The sequence below is a fragment of the Terrapene carolina genome, unplaced genomic scaffold (assembly GCF_002925995.2).
Source record: "Terrapene carolina triunguis isolate 2854851 unplaced genomic scaffold, T_m_triunguis-2.0 Scaffold33356, whole genome shotgun sequence".
Taxonomy (NCBI): domain Eukaryota; kingdom Metazoa; phylum Chordata; order Testudines; family Emydidae; genus Terrapene; species Terrapene triunguis.
In genome coordinates, this window is record NW_020697707.1 from 1502253 (window position 1) to 1521028 (window position 18776).

The 18776-nt window shown below is 45.3% G+C and overlaps 1 protein-coding gene across 2 annotated transcripts in view; it reads left to right on the forward strand.

Moving 5' to 3' along the window:
* LOC112114281 (E3 ubiquitin-protein ligase RNF170) overlaps positions 1 to 2002 on the forward strand; it is a 39033-nt gene extending 37031 nt beyond the window's left edge. For both annotated transcript variants that reach the window (XM_024210926.2, XM_026663325.1), the window contains exon 6: positions 1249 to 2002. In XM_024210926.2, the coding sequence (XP_024066694.1) occupies positions 1249 to 1518 (270 nt within the window). In that variant the 3' untranslated portion in view covers positions 1519 to 2002. The remainder of the gene's footprint in view (positions 1 to 1248) is intronic.
* The last annotated feature ends 16774 nt before the right edge of the window (positions 2003 to 18776 follow it).

Sequence of the window (18776 nt, forward strand, 5' to 3'; positions counted from 1 at the left end):
AGTGGGGTCCTTCCTGCACATATCTCATTTTTTTCTTACTAGGGACCCTACCCCAAAGAGTTTACAATCTAAATAGATGACCCTGACAATATGAGAGAAAGGAAGTATTATCCCCATTTTACAGGTACAGAGATTGAAAGCCTGGTCCAAAGGCCATTGAAATTAAGAGACTCCCATTAACTTCAGTGGGCTTTGGATTAGACCCTCAGCGACTTGCCCAAGGTCACACAGGAAGTCCGTGGCGGACCCAGGAATTGAACCTAGACATCCTGCCTGTGGATGTTGAACGCAGTCCATTGCCTTAATCACAAGACTACCCTTACTCTCTAAAGTATTTTTTTAAGCTCAGTCCATGTCTCCTTTTAGTCTTCTATTCTGTGGCTCTGTCTGTTTTGGGAAAGGAGCCATTATTGAAACAGTGCTAAAATTAAAAAATGGCTCCCACAGAACCATGGCTAATTAGTGTGGATGAAGCCACAGAATAAAAAATAAGGAGGAGCCATGGCTGGGTTTATTTTGTTTTCTAATCTTAAAGCTTGAACAGTCCCTTGAAAAGCCACATTTAGCCACAGCTTGTATTTTGCATTATTCTTTTTCAGAGGAAATGTAATCTGTTGCAACTTGATTATGGTGTCTCATAAGAATTCCCAGTTTTCTTCCATATTCTTAGATTTTCCATACTTTCTTCCATTGCATCCTACTCACTCGATTAACATTTTGCTTTCCTGAAATCTGTTTTTGTTGATTTACCTTTTCTTAAATATATACCGCTGCATTCTGTGAACCTTCTCTTTGTTATGAGTTCAAGTCCCTTTCTTTATTGTACTGAACTAATATAACTTGTGACCATTGATTCCAAACTTCTCTACTATAGTTATATCCTCAGTCAGTTACTACTTATCTGTAAGAAATGGATCCAGAATAGTTTCTCCACTGCTTGCTACTTGGTGAATCATAAGTTGTCTTCTGTGTCAATTAAGAACCACTTTGATGCTAGTTTTGCTGTGTTTCTTACCCAATAGGTGTCTTGGCAGTTAAAATCTTTCATGAATTCGTTATACTGTGGTTTCAAGTACCAGGTCTATAAACTTTGTCTTGTGACCTAGTGGATTCCAAAACTGGTGAATGTGATAGTATCAATGTTGTGCTTTTAAAAAAAAAAAAAAAAATCCCATTTAGGAAGTATTTATGTTGGCATTTTGTATGATGTTGCAAAAGATTAATTATTTCTGTTTTGTTTGTTCGTAGATTATGGAAAGAATTATGGATTTACCCACTTTACTGCGGCATGCTTTCAGGGAGATGTTTACTGTAGGGGGCCTTTTCTGGATGTTCCGTATCAGAATATTCCTCTGCCTGCTAGGAGCTCTGCTCTATCTGGCTTCACCTCTGGATTTTCTTCCTGAAGCCCTCTTCGGAATTCTGGGATTTTTAGATGATTTCTTTGTCATCTTTCTGCTGCTGATATACATCTCTATCATGTACCGAGAAGTGATAACGCAGAGACTGAATAGATAATGAGTGGAAACAATCATGACACAGATGTTTGTGTGGAAAGCTGAACAAAGGGACCCATGACACAGTATGACGTAGTAAAGCACCTGTATAAACTTTCAGTTTTTGCAATTAAATAGCTTGTAGTCAATTATTTTATGCAAATGTGAGGGGTTAAAATGTGGTGATGCTTAACTGGAATCTTTAATTTGTGTGTTACATCCGCTTAAATATTGAAGAGGTTAGATTTATGATGTAATAAATTACCTACATCTGCTTACACCCAATGAGCAATTGTATGTAATGCAAGATAATGCTAGTTATAAAACACCTCTTCGTGTGTAGTTTGTGAAAGGGAAGTTCTATTTAAGTGATGTCAGGACTTCAAACAAAAAAGAATTCAGATTAGCTTGACGCATTAAGACACTTCAATATTTAGTTTATCAAATTGCTTAATTCTCACTGTGGTGGGTCAAAGTATTTTTAAATAACAATCGTTTTTCATATCCATCTATGCAAGAAGAAACCCAAAGACAGCATTACAGTTGACATAGTGAATTTGACTGCTGGACACAATTCATATTGCACAAATAGAGGAAAAAACACTTCAGTATTGCTTTAACTGCACTATGTATAATAATATGTATTTCCAATGATTTTACTTTTCAGTTTTGGGGAAAAAAGGCTTTCTATTAGGGTCAAGATGAAGAAACCAGGAATAGTCAACACTTTGGTGACCAGCACTGAGTAATATTTTTAGATGAAACCAGTAACTATTTTTAACACCAGATATCACAAGCTACAAGGTGAATGATTTGAAAATATTTTCATTTTATGAAATCAGTGCTGCTAGAAAACACAAAATCCTCAAGTCATTCTGTGGGAATTCAGTACTTTCTAGCTGGAGGAAAGAAATATTTTTGAAGCAAAATAGCAAACATTCTAACTTTCTGAATACTTGAAAATAAAATTAATAGAATAAGCGATCCTTCGTATGTTTACATAATGTGGGTTGGGACATATTTTGAAATGGCCTCCATTAATATAGACTCCATTTTCTGATCATGCAAATATATGTGCATACAATTTTGAGTGCTTATACATGTGTAGGAAGATGATGGGATTTTTTTCATTGAATGCTTTTGGTTAATGGGTTTTGCAGAGTCTGTCAGTTTTGTGGTGTTGTATCAGTGCTTAAAGTGCACATCACTGGTTTTGCCTTTATAAATATAAGATGGGGTGGTTGTTGTTGTTTTCTTAAATTTGCCCTTGAATATCCAAAGTCGTTATGATTTAACTGGATTGTTGAACCTTTCTTCGGACGTATCTTTTATTTGAGATGGGTGAAAAGAGAAAATGGAGGTGATAAAAACAAAAATTAAAAAAGAAAAAGACATGGTAGTAAGTGTATGCTACTGGCTTTGGCTGCCTTTAGTGTTTTTTAGCACCTCATCTTTTCCCTTCATTTTGTCATCACTAATATACGATGACAACTAGCTGGCTACCTCAGTTAAATGTCAACATGCCGATACTACAGTATGTGAATCTTGCTTGATATTCAAGGAACTTAAATCCTGCCTGTTATATGCACATTTAAGATGACAAAGCAAGGTATTATGGAGAGTCAGGTGCACAGATCTGCACATTGTTGCTGTTGGCAAAGCTCTCCAAGAGGTCCCACCTGCTCCTTTTAGCTGGTGGCAATATTGAAAAGATGATTGTAGGACTGATAGTTATCCTCGTACATTTTTTGGGGCTTGGCCATCATGAGTCCTGTGGTCACAAATAACTTCCTCTTTATTTCCCAAGAGAACTGTACAGATTAGTCATTCTGGTAAGGGGAGTCCTTTCCTAACCTTGATATCCCATTTCTTTGTTTCTCCCACAGATGTCTTCACATTTTTGCCCGTGCCACTCTTTACAGCTGGAATGCCCTCCCTCCTCTGATCCACAAGACACTCCCTGAATCTCCTCATTCAAAGCCCTCCTTAGACCCACTTCTGCCATGATGCCTATGCAAAATTAGCCAACTAAGGAGTCTGTTCATAAACACTCTCTTTAGTATGTGAGCTCATGCATAAGCTGTCACTGAGTAAGTGCATAATCTTACTGATGTTACTCTGTTTCCTCCCCTGCCCCTTCCTTTCTGTCTTGCCAGGCCGTGGCTAATTTTAAGCTCTCTGGGGCCAAGGATCCTGTCATCTTTCTGAGTGGGAGGCACTCAGCTCACCTTTGGGTGCCAATAGAAATAATATAGGCTTCGGTTCAGCAAAGCACTTAAGGATGTGTGTGTAAGTGCTTGGCTGAATTGGGGCTGCCTATCCTACCTGTAAAAACTAGGCCAGTTGATATGCTAAACCCATCATGTGTTTGTAGTATGGACATTTTAAGTATGTAGTTTGACTGACAGTTTTCAGCGCTCTGTATGGTTAAGGAGGCGAGTGCTGTGCTCAGCTCGGTTATACAGAAGCAGGGGATGCGGCCAGTATGCTGAATTTGCTCATTTACTTTGCATCCATGCATTCCTGCATAGATATCTTCCTTGTCAAGGAGAAAATTCTTCACCAAACCACTGATTATCAGTATTTATGGAAAGAATGATTGGATCACGCTGCCCTTATTTCAGATGATTCTGTTGTTGTGTGGCAATGTGTGTATATAGAAGCATATGTATTTTTCATGCACTCAACGCTGTGGTATCTGAGCACCTGTATGGATGCTTCTGTAATTCTTCACAGTAAATGTAAATTGCACTTACAAAGCAATGCTCAACAATCCTCCTCCTTTGACTAGATGCAGACCTGTGTTCCACTTAGGTGTGTGCATGCCCAGTGCACAGGACCCAGAGACTTTTGCCTAGCAGTCCCGGTAGAGGGGTGGCTCCTCCTCTAGCGATATAAGGTGGTGTCAATCTGAGCCCCCTCAGTTCCTTCTCACTGCCAGTTGCTGGAGTCTTTGCTCCACTCCCTCTGTCTCCCTGTCCCTTTGGGTGTTGGCTGGTCCACTTTTACAATGCTTGGGACTCAATTACCTCTGACAGCTGAGTCCTAGATACTATCAGATCGGGCTACACAATCCAGTTCCTCTCCATGCCCCGTTCCCACCTCTCTTTCCCCGTCCCTCCTCAGGGACCCGTCTCACAAGACACTGCTCACCAAGCTGGTCAGCTCTCTGTTGAAGTTGGGAGTGGTGGAGAAAGTTCCACAAGAACACTGAGGCGACAGCTTTGACTCCCGGTACTTCCTGATTCCTAAATCCCAGGGCAGGATTAGACCCTTTCTTGACCTTTGTGGCCTCAACAAATTCATCAAGTACATGAGATTCCGCATTGTCACTCTATCGGCAATCCTCCCCATGCTGTCTCAGAATGACTGGTTTGCTGCTCTGGACCTTCAGGGCGCTTACTTTCAGGTGGTGATTCTGCTGGGCCACAGGAAGTTTCTGCATTTTGTGGTAGGAGAACACCACTTTCAGTATATGGTTCTCCCATTCGGCCTCTCTTGTGTCCACTGATCTTCACCAAATGCATGGCGATGGTCTTGGCATATTTTAGGAAGAAGGGAATCCACATCTTCCTGTACCTCAACTGGTTGCTGAAGGGTGTCTCTGGAGAGGAGGTTCTCTACCACATGGACACAGTGTTGCGTTTGCTCGACCATCTGGGACTCATTTTAAATACTGCAAAGTCAACCTTGTCTCCCACTCTGAAAATCAAATCCATTGGGGCCCTGTTAGATTCCATGAGGTCGAGGGTGTTCCCGACGACCGATGGCTTCGAGGCAGCTCAACAGATGTTCCTCAGTCTGCAATCTCAGCCCTCCATGACAGTCTGCGTGTGTCTGAGCCTGTTGAGCCACATGTCCGCTTGCACGCAGGTGGTCCACTTCGCCAGGTTGCGCCTCCTCCCTCTTCTAATGTGGTTCAGAACAGCGTACCACCTTGAATTCTCTGGACAGGTTGGTTCACCTTTCTTCACCAGTCCTAGATGCCTTGTGCTAATGGGAGTCCCCACACAGTGTGTGCCAAGGAATCCCCTTCGCTCAGCCCTCTCGGACCAAGTCAGTGGTTACTGACACTTCCCTTCTGGGTTGGAGGGCACATCTGGACTTGTTGAGGGTGCAGAGCCTGTGGTTGGAACAGGAAGCCTCACTCTATATCAATGAGTTGGAACTTCAGGCCATCCACAGTGCATGTCATGCCTTCCAAGACTGCATCCAGACACTCAGTGTTTCACGTACTCACCGGCAATACCACCACAGTGTACTCTGTGAACAAGCAAGGAGCAGCACATTCTAGGTTACTCTTCCTGGAGGTGATCAACCTATGGCAATTTTGCATCAAAGACGACATCACCCCCTTAGCAGTCCATTTACTGGGTATGCAAAATCGTCTCACGGACCATCTCAGCAGAGTTTTCTCCCAGAGCCACAAGTGGTCCCTGAAGGGGAGTGTTCTCTGGGTCATCTTTGCAACATGGGGCATCCCTGCAATTAACCTATTTGCAATGAGGGAGAACAGGAAATGTCAACTATTCTGCTCTTGAGGGGGCCTCAGCCTGAGATCCCTCTCCAGCACCTTCCACTGCACCTGGCAGTTGACTCTTCTGTATTCCTGTCCACCTATTCCGGTCATTCCACGAGTCATCCTCAAGCTCAAAGTGGATCGAGCCACGTTCATCCTCGTTGCTCCTGCGAGACATTGCTGGTTCTCAGATCTCCTTGCTCTGTCAATTCAACCTCCCATTTCACTTTCTCTCCATTCCGACCTGCTCATGCAGAGCCACAGCCCAACCTTCCATCCTGCAATCAGTTCCCTGCACCTCACAGCATGGCTGCTGCATGGCTAAATGAAGAGGAAGAGTGGTGCTCAGAGGCTGTCCAACAAGTCGTGCTCAGCGGTCAGAAGTTCTCCATTAGGACGATCTACTTAGCAAAATGGAAGAGGTTCGATCTGGTCCATGGCCCGCGGGACCCAACCAACAGAGGCTTCCATCCAGGACATCTTGGAGTTACCTGCAACATCTTCAGAAATCGGGCCTTGTGCTCAGCTCACTGAGAGCGCATTTGGCAGCGATATCCGGTTCCATCCCCTGATTCAAGGGAAGATAATTTTTCCCACTGCCACGGTGATGAGATTTCTGAAGGGTCATCTCCCCTTACATCCTCCAGTCTGAGAACCAGTTCCCTGGTGGGACCTGAACTCGGTTGTGACAGCTCTGATGGGCCCTCCGTTTGAGCCCCTTGTGTCCTGTCTGCTGCCTCTCCTGTCTCGGAAAACAGCGTGCTTGATAGCCATCACTTCAGCAAGAAGGATGTGAGAGTTGCAGGCCCTAATGGCTGAGCTGTCTTACGCTCAGTTCTCCAAAGACAAGGGAACGCTGTGACCACACACACAGTTTTTATTCAAGGGGGTCTCTCTGGTTTATCTAAATCAGGCAGTGTATTTACCTGTGTTTTTTCCCTAAACTGCTCTCTTCCCTGGAAGAACAGTGCATCCACACTCTGGATGTCTGGCGATGTCTAGCCTTTTTCTAGACAGGACTAAACCATTGCATGCTTCACCTCGCCTGTTCAGGTCATATGGGCTGCATGAAGGGGCAATCGTCTCTGCAAAGACCATCTCTAGATGGGCAATACCCCGTGTCAAGACTGCGTATGAGATAGCTTCGGTTACACACACACACCCCCAGCGGATACGGGCTCACTCCATGAGAGTGCAAGTGACTTCAGAAGTGTTCCTCAGGGACATTTCCATACTGGATATTTGCAGGGATGCCACGTGGTCATCCATACCTACGTTTAGGGACGACTATGCTATTATCGCCTCTTCCAGAGCGGATGCAGGCCTTGGAAAGATGGTCCTGCAGTCCCTATTGCAGTAGACTCTGAGCCCCACCTCCGGATTGGGGTACTGCTTGCGAGTCACCTAAGTGGAATATACATGGCTGCATCTACTCGAAGAAGAAATGGTTACTGACTGTAACTGTGGTTCCTCGACATGTGATGCAGACATGTATTCCACAGCCCACCCTCCCTCAGCATCACAGTCTCCTCTCAGGGGCTTCCAGAGCAAAGGAACTGAGGGGGTCAAGGTGCTACCACCTCATATAGCCAGGGGAGGGGCCACAGCCATGAAGCACAAGTACTGCCCCTCTACAGGCAATGCTAGACAAGTCTCTGATTCCGGTGCACCGGGCGCGCACCCCTAGTGGAATATATGTCTGCATCTCAATTTGAAGAGCCACCATTACAGGTTTTTTTTTTTTTTTCCAGAACAACCACCAGTAGCCCATCAGTAGAGGGGAGTCTTTCTGTGAAGGACCCAGCATGAACAGAGCCCTCACCCCCAAAGAAAGGGATGCACTGTTAACATTATTCATAGGGATTTGTCTCCCCAAAAGTCCTGGGCCCACGTAGCCTAGATAAAAATCTGAAAGACTGACAGCAGCAAAGCGCCAATGGAAAAAATGACAAGCCCTGAAAGATTTTCATAGCTTTCCAATCAGCCATGAACATTAACAAGGGAACAGCCAAAACAGTATGTCCTAGCTCCCATAAAATATCCTGCAGCATCCCCAGGCCTCACAATGACCCTTATCACAAGGACTGTATAGAATTGCCTGTTGCCGAGTTGGTTGTGACTTGCAGGATTGATGTCATTGGTAACAAGGGACGGGGCTAGAAGTTGGGATAAGATTATTGCCAAAGGTCTCCCAACAGCTGTTGGTGGCTAGGGTCTGCATGCTGCACTAGATAAAGCCTCTAAAGCAAAAACAATTCTAAGCTGTCTGTTTTTTACTGATAATAAATCACTGTTAAAACAAGAGTCTCCTTGCTGATTTTTTTTTACTGGTTTTGTGGGTTGGACTCTGTTCTGTTCTCTCTCCTCAAACTTGGTTACAGACACTTTTCTTTAAAAATACAGTTTTCCAGAGTTGTTCTTACTGAGTGTTAGCTCCTTAGGGCAAGACAGCTGGAGCTCGCTCTTAGGGGTGGTTTTGTTGTTGTTTTTTAACCTTGGAGGGCAGTAGCAATAGGGTGAAATGTGGACCAGGTCACCCTCACTGAGCATAAACACTGCCCTCTGCGTGTTCCAGCCAGTTCCTTCAGTCACACAGGAAGCAAAGCTCCCAGAATAAGCCAATACAGATGGTCAATTCCCCCCCCCCCCCCCCCCCCAAAAATGCCCAAAGTAAAATAGGAAAAAGATGTTAGCACTACACACCTTAAAAGAAGAAAATCCCCAAACTTAGCAGGCAGGTGAGTGAGAATCCTGTTGAGTGACTCAGACAAGTTGAAGAAGGTACCGTCATAGTTTTTGTAGGGAGTCAAGCAGAGGAGACCCCATGGGTGTGATTGTACCACACTGCAGCCCATTTCCACTTGGACTTGTAAGTCATGCTGAGATTCGAGGAGGACATAAACCACCTGCTGAGAGATACCAGGCCTATGACTGCACCCTGTCAGGAGCTCCTGGGCTGGGACAGAGTCAGGTGCCCTGGTTACAGCACCCATCCAGGATGCGGGAGACAGGTTCAAATCCACTGGGCTATGTGATGTTCTGAGGTGGGGCTCTCAGTCTTTCCTGTTGAAGCTGTGTGGATGCCCACCGGCAAACGTTTAGCCACCTAAGGAACTTTAAGAGTAGAAACATAGGCACCGAGGGACTTTAAGCACCTCCAGTGTTAGGTGGCAGTTGGGGTTTTGAGGATCTATATTTTGGATGCAGGCATCCTGATTCCTGTGTGAATCTAACCCATAGTTTACAAGAGCAGACATAGAGGGAATGAAAAAGAGGCAGCTCTTCCCAGAGCTTTGTAGATCAGCATAAAGAGCATGAACTTGACAGAAGGAGACAGGAGGCCGCTGGAGGGATTTGAGCAGTGGTCTGATGTACAGATCCATCGTCCCCTTTTATCAAGGCTAATAAGTTATAAATTTGGTCCTGCCAAAATGCACTTGACTAATACTGACTAATGCAACCATTGTTTCATTCTGTCACTTGGCATATGAACCAATTAGCCAGTGAAGCTCATTGCCACAAGATATTACTGAGGCCAAGAGCTCAGCAGGATTCAGAAAAGGACTGAATATTTACATGGAGAACAAAAAATAATCGGAGTATAATAGTAGGTGGTAAAATGTAATGAGGTTGTGTAGATGTATAAATCCTCAAGCTTCAGGTATAAGCCAACCTCTGGCTATTGGGGGAGTGGAAAGAAACTTTCCCTGAAGCCGATTCTCTCTTAGCTGCTACTCCAGGGTTTTTTTACACCTTCCTCCAAAGCATCCAGTGCTGGCTACTGTCGGAGACATAATACTGGGCGAATGGGCCTGGTCTGATCCAATCTCATGTCCTATATTTCTAATCCATGTTAATGTTATGCACCAGTCAATATTGCTGACTTGCTTCCCTCTCCCCAGCATTTTTAATAGATAGCTAAACTTAAAAAAAACCACCACTAACTTTTTCAGGGCATCTTCCTGATTATTTACAATGTTCCATTTTATTACAAAATCTCAATGTTTGTCCCTTGTTTTCCAAGAAGATGATTTGTTTCTCATGATTAACAGATGCTTAATTGGTGGGAGGAAAGAGAGTAGCAAGTGCTAATATGAAGCCAATTGCTCATTGCTGGCAGGTGACTAATGAGGAGCAGTGGGTATATCAGGTGTTACTAATCGTTTGGCTAGAATATGTGGTGCAGAAAGCTGTTCAGCTTCACACTGACATATGTTGTGCTTCATATTCAAAATCTTATCTCCCCCCCCCCTCCCCCCTCTGGAAATTTACTTGCTCCATTTGCAATAGACGGCGCTAGGAGGGGCTTCCATTTCAACTTGTACAAAAAGTAACAACCACTTATTGCAAGCCCTCTTGAGTAAACCGCTTTTGGCTGCGGAAGTGGCTCCTGCGTACCCCGAGGATATGTTCCTAGATGTGGCCTCCAGCTTGGGCCCTCGAAATTAGGACACTTGGTCAAAATCTGTTGCATTTGTTCCCTGAGTCATATAGAAAATTTGTGAGATTTTAATGTAGATTTACTCCAAATACATATGAAAAACACCCAATAAACTCTTTAGCAAAGTATCAGAGTAGCAGCCGTGTTAGTCTGTATCAGCAAAAAGAACAGGAGTACTTGTGGCACCTTAGAGACTAACAAATTTATGTAGGCATAAGCTTTCGTGGGCTAAAACCCAAATAAATTTGTTAGTCTCTAAGGTGCCACAAGTACTCCTCGTTCTTTTAGCAAAGTATGTGTCACCAATGAGCTGCTTTAAATCAAGTGGATGGTTATTTTTTTATATAGCCACTTTTTTTTTTTTAAACGTTCTCAACCAACCTGAAATCTTTCAGTTCCCTGCTTTGATGTTTTCTCCAGGGATCTTCCTATTCTGCTTTTTCCCTCACCCCTGCCCTGCCTGAGTACAATGCTGAGGACCAAAAGAAAAATGAATAAAAATCACAACTTTGATAGGATAGTTGAAGATTTACATCTTTCTGAAATTTGCACCCTGATTTCAAGGGAATGTCTTTTCCAGTCAGTCCAATTGCCCTGGATAAATACATGAAGCAGAAGTGCCTGTAAAGAGAATCTGCAGTTGCCAGCTAAATTATCAAGTCCCGGAGTTGTTAACCCACTGATGGTAGTTCCTATGCACAGCAAACTGGAAAAACCCTTCAGTGGCTTTGTTCCTCTCCTTCCCCTGGTCCTGTATCCCACGTGGATGGGGGCAAACAGTGCTTTAGTGTAGGGTATTGGCTTCCTTGAAGCTAGTGTCTTTTGGTTTGATAATTGTTTATATAGATCAGTGAGAATACCGGGCATGGAATTCAAGTGGCACAGCCTGATGCACTGGGCTACAAAAGCCATGGTTATATTCACACCAGGTTATATTCACACCATAGTCTATTTACATGAAGCTGGAGCCACACCTGGAGAAGCTGGGCTGACCAGGGTCACCAGGAGTGCCAGCCACAAGCATCATCTCAAAAACCCTGGGACTTTTAAAATCATCGCTGTTGGGTTCTTTTTCATTTGGCTCCTGGCTTTTTGAGCCTTTCAGGTTCATGTTCTCAAGCTTTCCTTCACAACCCCGAGGGCTAGGAACATCCTTTTAAAAAAATGAAATCTGAGATCCTTACATGAGTCCAGGAGCCAGGGATTCAAAACCACCACCAAGTATCATGAGACCTGCAATAAAACCACCAGAGTTGGCAATACTCAGACGTGGACAATCCCAGTCAGATTCTGGCAACCCTGCTCTGGCCTAAAATCTCTCCTGATGACTCACTTCATCCTCAGTACTCACAAGAAGCAAGTGAGTCAATAATAATGACGCTTTCCGTGTCGGCAGCTAGACGTGCACATACACAAAGGGAGTAACCTCCTGGGTTTATTTCTGTAACCCATGTCCTGCCTGACCTCATGCTCCCCTGCTGTTTAACTCCTGCTCCTTTAGCGAGTGAGCAATGGGGGGTGTGGACGGTGTCTTTCTTTTTGTCCTGCAAGAACCTGGTTTTCAAAAGAGCTCAGTCTTTGTCCTCAATAGGAGCTGCTGGATGCTGAATTATTTTAAAAATCTGGCACTTCTACTTCTGAGTGCTGTACAAGCCATTTCGAATAGTAAGAGGTGATGAGTTCCTGGAGGATCAGTCCCTCAATGGCTATTAGCCAACATGGTCAGGGATGCAACCCCATGCTCTGGGTGTCCTTAAACCTCCGACAGCCAGAAGCTGGGACTGGACAACAGGGGATGGATAACTTGATGATTTCCCTGTTCTGTTCATTCCCTCTGAAGCACCTGGCATTGGCCACTGTTGGAAGACAGGATACTGGGCTGGATGGACCATTGGTCTGACCCCATATGGCTGTTCTTATGAATACGAGGCAGAGGTGAGTAAGAGGGGAGCTGTGTTGGAACAAAGGAGCCAAAACTCAAGTTAACACTTGTGACAGACCCAGACCAGTGGGGCACAGGAGTCTGGTAGAGGGCAAATATACTGGTCACTGGATGAGTAGTTTTCTGTTCCCTGAGTGACCAGAGCAGGGGCTGCACTAGAGTAATCAGGAACCTGCTAGAACCAGTTAAGGCAGGCAGGTTAATTAGGACACCTGGAGCCAATTAAGAAGAAGCTGCTAGAATCAATTAAGGCAGGCTAATAAGGGCACCTGGGTTTTAAAAAGGAGCTCACTTCAGTTTGTGGTGCGAGTGTGAGGAGCTGGGAGCAAGAGGCGCAAGGAGCTGAGAGTGAGAGGGTGTGCTGCTGGAGGACTGAGGAGCACAAGCGTTATCAGACACCAGGAGGAAGGTCCTGTGGTGAGAATAAGGAAGGTGTTTGGAGGAGGCCATGGGGAAGTAGCCCAGGGAGTTGTAGCTGTCATGCAGCTGTTACAGGAGGCACTATAGACAGCTGCAGTCCACAGGGCCCTGGGCTGGAACCCGGAGTAGAGGGTGGGCCTGGGTTCCCCCCAAACCTCCCAATTGACCTGGACTGTGGGTTCTCCCAGAGGGGAAGGTCTCTGGGCTGTTCCCCAACCCACATGGTGAATCTCTGAGGCAAGAAAATCCGCCAATAAGCGCAGGACCCACCAAGATAGAGGAGGAACTCTGTCACACACTACAGATCCTTAAATGTCTTGCCTTACTCCAGGTCAGACTCTGCGCTGAGACCCACCAGTGTAAATCTGGAATAAATCTATTGATCTCAGAGCTGTTACTCCTGAGTGACACTGGTGTACTTCAGAACAGAATTTGTACAGAATAAGTACTGGAGTAATAAGAAATTAACTGAAATTTCCTTGATAATGTCTGTTGCATTCCTGGTAGTTTATCAACAAGGATAATTCTGAGTAATCTATGAACGGCCTCTCTGTAATGAATAATAACTTACAGCGAGAGCTGGTCAAACATTGTCTGATGAAGGTTTTTAGTTGGAAAATAGGATTGAGTTGAAAATGAATATTTTTGTGGAAAAATAGTTTTTGACTAACTGCCATTTCCCAGAGCTTTTTGAAAACAAATTTTGGGATGAATAACCATTTTTTTTCTAAATGTAAACATTTGTGGGGGAGTCTGAAAATGTTCGGAATCTTTGAAAATTTTAATTTCAGATCTGTGTGCTTCCCTCCCACTATCTGACCGTTTCTCAACTGGCAAAAGGTGGATAATTGGGAGAAAGTGTGGCCAAATCGACTTTTTCCAATTTCCTGACTCTTTTTTTTCCAGTTGGGAAACAGCAACAAAGTATTGATAGTATAACTTTCAGGGAGAAAATAACATTAATACTTTAAAGTTACACTTAACAGTGACACATGGGGGGGAACCCACTTTCCCACAGCTTTGAAATTTCCCATGGGAAAATTGGCATTTTCCAACAGTAAAAATTCAAAGGGGGATTTTTCCCATGAAAATTAAAATGGGGAAAACCCCCAGTTTTTCAGCCAGTTCTATGTATCATTAGAAAAAGAAAACTGCTATACTGAACCCAAACAGGGCAGTGCGACCTCTCCAGTGCTGCTGCAGCTTTGAAACTGGATGAGAATGCCACAGTGCTCAGCTGAACCTCTTTCTCTTAGGCAATTGGATTGCTCTGAGGGTGAAACTGTTGGAAGTGGGAAATGGCCATCTCCTATGGGCAGGAGAGAAGTTCTCTAGCGGTGGGAGGAGAAAGGGAGGCCATGGGAATCCAGCCCAGGTCAGGAGAGGCCTGAATAACTAGTCCTGAGTTAAGGAGTCCCGGGACTGGGACAGGCAGTAAGGGAGGGCCCGGGAGAAGGAGCCTGAAAGGGAGCGCACCAAGGAAGTCTCTGGGGAATCCTGCTAAGGGCCAGAGGTGGCTAATGAGCTGGGACAAGGCTTGGGCTCTGGATCGCTTGGGGAGTCCAAGCCGTGAAGCTGCAGCCTGGGGAATGGGTTCCGACCTAGAGAGAGATCCAATTGCCGACAGCCTGAGAGCAGGGAGTTGGAATGACAAGGACCACAGTGGAGAGATGGCTGCCTGCCCAGACGAGACCTGGGGGCTTTGGACTCCCACGTGGCATCACCACAGGATGGGAAAGCAGGCAGGTCCCGGAATCACTGCTCGTTGAGAGCAGTGGTGAGGAGGTGCAGGATTAGCTCTGCTAGTTGCATGAGAGGTACTTAAATGAATTATCCCACATTCTCACCTGCCAGCGAGGTTGTCCAGAATTTGAGGGAAGGACCTTCTCAGGCTGTGAACCTTGCCTCTGAGCACCATTCTCCAGGGGACCCACTGAGAGCTGGACACCCGCCACGTTTGCCTACAGGATTTTGGTGCAGGTGCCCCATCTACCCCCTTTCCCACATTTCTGTGCTGTCTGAGCCCAAGCCTATCTTGGCCAAGAGGGAGCTGGTAGCTCCTCGTACTGCTAGTGATGTTGGGAATCAGGTTGATGAAGTTCCTCTCAGACTGCCAGGCTTTCTGGATCATTCTATACTGGGTTCTCCTTGGCAGAATCATTCCTGGGTGTGAAGATTTTTGACATCACAACCTGCTTGTGGACATTTACTTTGCCCTACACGATCCACTGCCACTGCTGGAAGCTTCACAAAATGAACCCAGTGTACGATCCAACAAGGAAGGTTACCTCACCAGTCTGCAGCACATAATGTACCTACTGTAGGTTATTTTCCTTCTTATTCAGACATTACCTATCATTTCTTTTGCATTTTCTACTTTCTTTTATGCATTATGTTTGTGTGAGTTTTGTCTGTCTATGGTCATAACAAAACCATTTGTCTTTGAGAGCAATGATAATACAAATCTGACTATCAAGATAAAAATAATTCCTTCATTTGTGTTATATTGCCCTGTGCCTTGGGCAATAGACCAGAACCTCAGGAATTGTTTTCACATTTGGGCAATATTTTTGGCACCACCTTAGAGCCAGCCAATGTATATACAATATATTATATGCCCAGCACATAGTCTGCAAATGGTTAACCTGAATTAAATACTAAAATCTGGTGAAAATAAAGTGCTCCGAATGGGAAAGGTGAATCAATTCGGGATTAGTCACCGCTGAGTAGGCTTTACAGAGGAGTAAAACCAATGTGAAAATGTAAACTAGCTTTCCATCCACCCACCATGCCATCAGTAAAGAGAGATGTTTGCTTGCTAGAAACATAAAGCAATAACCAATAGGCAAATCACCAGATTTACTGCAGAGAAGGTCAACAGGTTAGATTTATCTAATTAATGTGAATATGGATTCTCAGCCTTCACATCATACCAGTTTGAGCTGGGAAAGACTTATTAAATACCCAGTCTTTCACTGGTCCACCAACCACTATGTTATATAATGTTTGGTCCAGTGTAATGTTAAATATCACAAGGGATAGGGTATATGCACATTCCCTTGGGTGATTATTCCACAGTCTAACAGCTCACGGTCAAAAATACTTTCCTGATATTCAGCCTAAAAATATACCCTTCATTTCATCCCCGTATTCCTGTGCAGACATTCTTGCACCTCTGTAACTATTCCATCTATTATTATTAATATTTGTATTACAGTAACACCCGAATTCTCCAGTCAGGAGCATGACCCCCCCGGTGCTAGGCACTGTACATACACATAAGGTATGTCTGCACTGCAGAGTTCACTCAGGAGCCTACTCAGGTGTTATCCCTAATCCCTCCTCACATCCACACACAAAAAGCTCATACCCAAGTTTGGCAGAGTTTTCAGCCCAGACTAGCTGACCCAGCTGGGGGGCTTGGGTTAGAGCCCAGTTGCTGCTCTAACTTTCCCCCTGCAGTTAGGATGCAGCTAAATCACTCAAGTGCGGAGCGTCCTTCAATACCTTCCCACATGTCCTCATGTGCCCAGAAGAACGGACAGATCCTCTGGGAGGGAATGACAGGATGCTCAGGTTATTGCAGCACAAAGGATATTGGGATGTGCCCCCAGAAGTCCTAGCGACACACATGAGGGAGCGCAGCGCCAGGGAGGAGACAGCGACGCGGGCAGGGCTTTGCAGCGTGGCTGCTCCCCAATTACCTGGGTTAGCTCCGCAGTGAAGATGTACCTGTAGTGAGAGAAAGTCCCTGACCAGAAGAGCTTTCCATTTAAATGAACAAGATGAAGGGGAATCCTAGGCACGGAGGTGAAAAGTCCTGCCCTGGGTCTCTCAGGTGGTCAGTGGCAGAGATGGGAGACTCAGGTCTCCTGAATTCCAGCCCAGTGCCTCGTACATTGGGGCCTCTCTGCCCTGTTCATGCCTTCAGCAAGCCTGGCTGTTTAGAAGAAGGAGCTTTTGGTGCTGCAGCCCAAGTGGGAAGGGGAAAGCCATGTCAGAAACGGACTGGTTTGGAGGGCTTTTTTAATTCATCTGTAAATAGGCACCCTTAGGAGCTGGCCCATCCCAGAGAAACACAAATCAACCTTCTCCAAGGTGAGACAGTTTCTGGGGCTTTATTTTCCTCCTCAGTTTGTTTAATTTCCCACTTTAATTCCCCCCGTTTGCTGTCTAGTGTCATATTCTCTTCCTCTGTCTCGCCCTGGCGGCGTGTTAGCCTCCCTTCTCCAGGTTCCCCCTGCATTCCTTTGAATCCCAGCCTTGTCTCTTCCCCTCCCTGGCTCTTCATTCCCCTACTCTCTCTCTCTCTCTCTCTCTCTCTCCCTCCCCTGACTGGGGCTTTCCTGACCCTGCAAACTCTATGTCCTTTCAACCCCAGCTTCTTTCTCCTCCTTCCAATATCTTCTCCTGTCTCTCTCTGCTTGGGGCTTCCCATCCTCTCTAACCCAGATGTGGCCTTGTCTCCATTACAGGGACGATGCCCATAGTTTCCCTCACTCAGTTGAAAAGCATCTTGCATCTCTGCCCAAAGGTGCTTCTGTTGACGGTTGAGAGTGGCAGCAATTGTCCCAATATCCCCCACCACTGAATAGAGTAAGGACAGGGCTAACCTGAACCAGTTCAGGTTCAGTAGATGGTGTACTAGAGTGGATGCAGCGCAGTGACACAGCTGGTGCACTGTCCCCCTGGACAGTGGTCAGACCTGAGAGCTTCCTTGGCTCAGAACATTCTTAGTTCACTAACTGGAAGTCCCTTCTCACTTACTCCCCCACCATGCCACCCTTACACCCCAGCTCTGGTCCCCACCCTCAACATCTTCATCCAGGAGTGCACAGGCCTTGCATTTCTCCTCTGCACAAGGGCAACTTTTGCCTTTAGCTGTTTGTGCCTCTGTGACAGGTTGGACCCCCTCCACCCGGGATGCCACCAGATGTGTTGGGGTCCCACTGGATCTTCCCGTTCCACCAGCCTGGGTTTCCTCACCCTGTTATGCTGTGCCAGGCCCTCAAGCTTTCTCCAGCACACACATATACACACACAAGTAGAGAGACACCCGACTGCAAATGGACACAGAGACACGGAGATCAGCTCTGTGTGGGAGGAATCAGCTCAGGGATTCACCCAGCACTCACATGCACACCCCCTTTGGGGAGTAAACCCAAAATAATATTGTGCTTTATAGAAAGATCTGCACAGCGCAAGCTCATAGAAATTCGCCCTGTCCCTCAATGTGGAGAGAAATATGCACAGCTTTTTGCCCCCCCCTTCCCCGATATGAATTGCATAAACTGGGTTTGAAATAAACAAGAAATAAGTTTATTAACCACAAAAGGCGCATTTTCAGTTATTATAAGGGATAACAAACAGAACAAAGCAGATTACTGAGCAAATAAAACAAAACACGCAAACTAAGCTCAATGCACTCAAGAAACAGATTACAAAATGTAATTTCTCACCCTCAATGTTGTTTTATGCAAATTGCAGAGTTTCTGTAGCTTACAGTTCCAGTTATTTCTCTTTCCAGACTGGACCCCTGTCTCAGCCTGGACTCAACCCTGCCTTTCCCTTCAGGTGTTTTTAGCAGTCTTTTTTCCTTGGCAGGCAATGGAGGAAAGTCCTGACTGCCTTCCTTCCCAGCCTTAAATAGAATGTACATAAGGCGGGAAGCCTTTGTTTCCAGTGGAAAAGTACCAGCAGTGTCCAAGGTGGCATTTTGTACCAGGTGACATTATCACATGACCTTGCAGTGTCAGGGCAGCCAGGAGACAAGATTTATTTGCAAGATCCACAGGAAGGAACTCCTGGGAAGATGGGGGATCCACATCTCCAAAGACTCGTTGTCTTTTCCTATTGGCCCATTAAGGCTGATTGCTTACTGTCTGGTGGGCATTTCCCAAGTACGTACCCACACAGTTGTAATTGTTACATAGACAATATTCCTAACTTCAGATACAG